Source organism: Rhodnius prolixus, unplaced genomic scaffold (assembly GCF_049639745.1).
Source record: "Rhodnius prolixus isolate KJV_2025 unplaced genomic scaffold, Rpr scaffold_10, whole genome shotgun sequence".
NCBI classification, from domain to species: domain Eukaryota; kingdom Metazoa; phylum Arthropoda; class Insecta; order Hemiptera; family Reduviidae; genus Rhodnius; species Rhodnius prolixus.
The window spans coordinates 14,519,356-14,525,355 of record NW_027411615.1 but is presented as its reverse complement, the minus strand read 5'-3'; the positions used below and the strand labels follow the sequence as shown (position 1 = coordinate 14,525,355).

The window sequence follows — 6,000 nt, the reverse complement described above, 5'->3', positions numbered from 1 at the left end:
AAATATTTGGAAAACATCACCTTTTAGACTTTTTAAATTGGGAAGATTTCAGTTTACCCCGTAGCAGAAATCCCGAAAGTTTTGTTAAAAGTTGGAAATATTTTGAAGTAGCGGAAGATTTTTCACAAAGAAAAGGCTTCTCTACAATAAGTGACAGCTTGCTTGTAGAAAACTCCATTAAATTTACCACTCATTTATTATTTAGAGTCATGAAAGAAATGCTAGAATTTTAAATTTGAAGTAAATATTCAGTTAGAAGAGAGAATTCACTGAACAGATTTCTATTGTTTTAAAATTATCTCAAAAACAATTCTATCGATAATTTTTTAGCTTGATTTGCTAACTACAGATATAGCAGTTTGTTAATTAAGAAAGGCTTGTAAGTCCAGGCTACAGAACAGGTGATTCAGACGACGGCGTTGAGCTAACATATTTTATTATAAATGTCTCAGATTAACAATTCAATAAAAACCGAGGCTATTTCAGAGAATCAAAACCCAGTCTCACAATACATCTTTCCTTTGTGGTTATCCTATATAAAAATTTACCACTTCGTTTAATATAATATATTACATAAAAAAATATTCTAAGGCTTAAAGAAAATAGATTTTTAGATTACTTCCAAAATTTGTAGCTTATTGTTCGAAAAAAGTTGTAAGAGTAAGAAAACTGAAGTTAGTTTGGACAATATTAAACATCCATTGTAATTGTCGCCTTTGCGTTGATGAAACGAAGGTTTCACGAAATCCAAAGCCAGGCTTTACATTTAGCTTCTGTAATTGGAATGGGCTAAATTCAAAAAGGTCAAATGTGATAGTGCAGTTAACTAGAATTTATCTATGGGTACGCCAAACATTAACCGATTTTCAAATCAACTTTTACAGGTATGATGAATAATTAAGCACACAGTATTAATTAGGAGTGTTGTTTGAGTGCTTTTTCTCTCAAATGTAAATTTTGTATTTTTCACTAAAAAAGAATATTTATCGTTTAAATAGCAATTTTAATTTTATCAGCCACTCTGTTTCTATTATTACACAATAACACTTAATGGAGGTTAAAAAAAGAAAAGTGCAAATATTCTTCTTTTTCTAAAATAGTACCAAAGAGAACAAAAAGCCTTGATTGTTTTTAATATAAATACAATTTAAATTCGCAAAATCTCTGCTAGAATAAATTGTTAAATCAGTGCACAGTAAGTAACTATTGTTCATTCGTAATTTGTTTATTCAAATCTAATTCTTTATGTAAATGAATAATTTAAATCTTCCATTAAGTTTAAATACTAACAAAAACTCACTGGTGCTTTCATATTTAATTTAGCTTATTCTTGAATAAAATTTTTATTATTTTTGAATAATAAAATATTATTTAATCATGAAACATAGAAACTATAATTTAATAGAAGCGAATAATTTGTTTAATTTCCTCGCCATTCGCATTAATTTTTCTTTTATCAATTCCAGTGCCGCCAATTTGTGAAACAAAGTTGATTATTTAGTTAATAGGATAATTAATTGTTTAATGTTTGCCTGAAGAAATATGGTCGAAATATGATATGGTTTGAATTGTCTAAACTATATAAATTTTGTTGATTATTGTTATAAAACCTAGAAATGCTTTAATGCAAAAATTGAAAAACCTTCGGATTGGATAGAAAGTCCTTTTGATGGAATTAAATTTTTATAAATGTACCAATTTAAAGATTGAAAGAGATTGAAATAAAAACAAAAACATATGGAGGCACGGGTTGCAATTAAAACCTTCTAATGCTGATTCGGTTAGTTCCATTAATATGGAATTTCCTTATATACTGTATAAATAATAGCCCCTCTTCAATCTTTCACTAATTGTCTAAACGAATCTTGTTTCTCCAGAATGAATAATATTACAAATAAAATGTTAGATCAAGCTCAAGCACTCTAGTCTGATAGCTAAGTTTATGAATTTAGTTCATCATTGCTCGGTTTGGCATTCAACTATCCGGACTCGTCATTTACATTTTTGTTCTTAAACATTTGGTAAACTAGTTTTCATCAGTAATTAAATTAAACACACGTAAATAAACTATAAAATCTCATTTACTTTATTTTTTAGTTATTTTTCGAAATAGACAATTATGATTCGAAATAGACAATTATGATTCGAAATAGACAATTATGATTCGAAATAGACAATTATGATTCGAAATAGACAATTATGATTCGAAATAGACAATTATGATTCGAAATAGACAATTATGATTCGAAATAGACAATTATGATTCGAAATAGACAATTATGATTCGAAATAGACAATTATGATTCGAAATAGACAATTATGATTCGAAATAGACAATTATGATTCGAAATAGACAATTATGATTCGAAATAGACAATTATGTTCCGAAATAGACAATTATGATTCGAAATAGACAATTATGATTTCTTTAATTTAAACATTGTGCTCTACTAACTATATTTAAGACATAAACACTTTTAAATTTTTTCAGAAAATTCATAAATTAGAATTACCATCAAAATTGCAGTTAGCAAAGAATGGGTTTATTGTTTTTAGGACTAGTTTGTTGCTATTGCTATAAAACTGGCACTCAGTAATTATTTTTTAATTTTTTTAATATCCATATAAATCTAAAGGAAACTACCAGAGTTTTATGTACAATCTTCTTCTCTTTGTAAACATAAATATGTAGTAAAAAAGAACTCATTTCAACTTTTCTATATAAATTTTAAAAATGAATGAAAAGGATTCACAAAAACTGAATCGTTATTTTTCTAAAAAAAAAATTTAATGATCAGAAATCTGCTATCTTAAAAACACTTTTATCTGCTATTTAGTGGTCTTTCCAGCATCTGTCTTGCCTTTTTTTTTCAATCCATAGAAGACCGCTCCTTTCTTCTTACTAAAGACACCACCCTCAATACCATCTAAGGTGAGCCGATTTGACGGCTTGGTCTCCAAACGTCTTTAACATTCCTTTGAAGAAGAATCATGGTGGTGATTGAAAGTGAAGTGCACATCTGGAAAACCTCTCCAATTCCTCGATTCCTGTCACAATCAGTGTTAAAGTATCAAATTTTATTTGAAAATAAATAAAAAAAAGTCACAACAAATTACAAATTGAAACATCCTAAAATAAATTAATAAATTTTAAAAGTGAGAGACACTATTATCTGTACAAACAAGTGTAACTGATGCATGCAGCTTCTTTGTTAACTATGTGTTTTCAAGGATACACACACACTCATCAAAATAGAAAGATTATGAAGGAAGTTGCTATTACTAAAAGCTTTACGCTGATTAAAGATTTATTGTCACACCCTAAAGATCACAGAACATAGATTGCAGCGGTCCCAGACAGATTGGAGGAATATTAAACTGATATTTTTGATGATAGATTAGTAAAAAGTAAGTAAGTAAAGTAATTGCCAATTTTTTCAGGCGGGGCTTAACGTCCAACTACCAATTAGGTGTCGTGGACGGAGGCGACTAGCAAACATACTTTACTGTAAATTTCTTTTATTAACCATTAAATAAAATCCAAGGCCTCTAGACCGGGAATCGAACCCAGTACCACAATTCATATTAGCTTTGCAGGTCTCGCCTCTAACCGCTCGGCTATCGTGGCGCCTTTGATGATAGATTAATGGGTGTGCTAAACCCCAATAGTTATAAAACCAATGAAATAGATTTTACCCCTTTTGAGTGAAAAGAAACCGGAAACAAGTGAAGACTTACATCAAGTTTGCCAGAGAATAGCTTTGGGTAAAGTTTGGTTGCTAGGATGGTGGTAGAGAACGATTATAGAAGAAACAAGAACATCAAAAAGATTTTCCAGCCGTTAGAGAAATTTCTTCAGATAAATCTTGGGACGCCATTGTCCTCTAAAAATAATTTCATGCTTCTTCCTTATAACAGGGAAGGTAATGAGATTTTATATACAGGTGAATCTTATTTTCTCCAGACCTTAATATTCAAAAGGTGAAACCTTTTAATTAAAATTCATTAAGTTATTCTTTTATTATTAGAAAATTTTGCTAAATTTTTTTTTTGTTAAAAGAAAAACCTGTTATTAATTAATTTGTTCTGCAACAAGAAAAAAAAGTTAAATATATAGAAGGCTGAAAAAGGAAAATTTAGAAAATTAAAACATTGTGTTGATTTTAACTTAATTACAAAACTAAACAACCTTCCATTGGTTTATCCAACCAATTATAATTATTTTTTTTGACCTTCCTTAAATCTACTTAATTTAATGAAGGTGGCAGGTTACGAATTAAGGAAACACTTAACATTTGCTGTTACAATAATTAGTTATATCTGGGGAAAAAGTTTTGGTTATCGCAATCTGTGATTAAGATTTCTTGTTAAATAAAATGCTATAGCGTTTTTATAAGGGGGAAAATCATATTGATTTCAAATGTGCGATTTAGTAAAGAAAATCTGTACAGATAATGGCCGATTTTGCAGGAACTGAAAAAAGGAAAGATAGAATGTTTTTATTATACTCGTATTTTAGTTGGTGCAACGTTTTGGAAACTTACGTTAGAAATGTCACTAACATGATTATTCTATGATACAGTATTTTTGTGAGTACCACGGTATTTGTTCTACAGTAATTTTTAAAATTGAACTAATATTTGTATTGTTAACATATCTGGTATTTCCAACAATCACGGCTCTGCTTTTGGAAGTGTTTACCATAATATTATTTTGTTTGGACCATGGATCCATTGGGCATACATCAAAATTAATTTTTTTTGTTAATACCCTGTTCTAATTCAGAACGGTGACACTGTAAATTTGTAGATTGTCTGGACAGCGTGTTCTGTTCAGTCATACACACCTTTCTCTTGGCGGTTCATTTTATCTTTCCCGTCACCGCATTTACGCATTTTCCCGCGCTTTTACCTCCGTTTCTTGTTCCCGCCAAACATCTATAACCTTTATTGTTGTGTTTATCTCCTACAGTGCTTGTTGTTTGCAGTTCTCCTGTATACTTTAAATCAGTGGTTCCCAACCGTTTTTCCGCTCCGTACCCCCAGAGAAATTTCACTCGAACCTCACACCCCCTGAAATTTATATTTTGCTCAAGGATAAATATAATAAAAAAAAAAAAATCAAACACATGGAGTATAAGTAGTGGAGAGGGGGGCACATTTGAACAGAATTTACATTTTCTGTTACTGAGTGCACAGAATCGTATTATTGAACCTTTTTATTTTGTTTTCTACTACTTTCAAGTCTTCTTAACAGATCTATATCAATAAACAGTTGGTACTTTACATACATATCTTTTTTTTTTAATTTAAAAATGTGCCTAATGTTAATATCTGCCCCACTTACGAGGGTAGCTTTGAACACAATACAAAATAGAAAGAAATGATATTACTTCACTCTGAATCTACCTTCTATCAGTTATTTCTCTCACTACTACATTACTTTCTATTTTAAACCACTGAAATCTAGTTCAAAAATCAAGAATGACTCAGTTCGGGATGTTGTACCCGAAGTGTGATGGGTTTAGGAAGTTTGAACAAAATATTCGGTTTGTTGCGCTACTTAATGTAGGTTCGGACCACTTTCCCCTTCTCTGCGATTAAACAAAAAAAAAAGTCACAAACTTGCAGGTCGGTAGGGCAGATTTTAACTGTGATGCTGCAACATAAATTTTACTTCCACCTTACAAAATATAACATTCCTCAATTCTGACTTTACAATCAATGAAAAGGAAGGGAAACTCTGACAATTATACAACAGGTCTACCACAAAATATGGAGAAAATTGCCAATCATAAATGTTTTAAATATTTGGCGAGAAATGAAAACTGTTCAACGGTGCCCCCCTTTCCCTGAAAGCAAATAGATGTTTTCTAACAAGCTCAATGAATATCTAAATGATGAGGAATAAAAATATGAAAATATTTGAATAATAATAACATCCTATTATTTACCTGGACTTTACTCGCACCCCCTGGAATATCGTCCCAGGTTGGGAACC

General features: G+C 30.3%; 1 protein-coding gene across 4 annotated transcripts in view; it reads right to left on the bottom strand.

The window, feature by feature from the left end:
• Positions 1-2,329: 2,329 nt before the first annotated feature.
• LOC141456643 (soluble guanylate cyclase 88E-like) overlaps positions 2,330-6,000 on the bottom strand; it is a 145,751-nt gene continuing 142,080 nt past the window's right edge. Inside the window, exon 2 of one of the 4 annotated variants that reach the window (XR_012459905.1) lies at positions 2,330-3,048. Coding sequence is in view for 3 of the 4 variants with exons in the window: in XM_074132765.1 (XP_073988866.1) it covers positions 2,968-3,048 (81 nt within the window). In the remaining variant the exon portion in view is untranslated. The remainder of the gene's footprint in view (positions 3,049-6,000) is intronic. The other 3 variants (XM_074132765.1, XM_074132766.1, XM_074132768.1) reach the window with 3 other exon arrangements.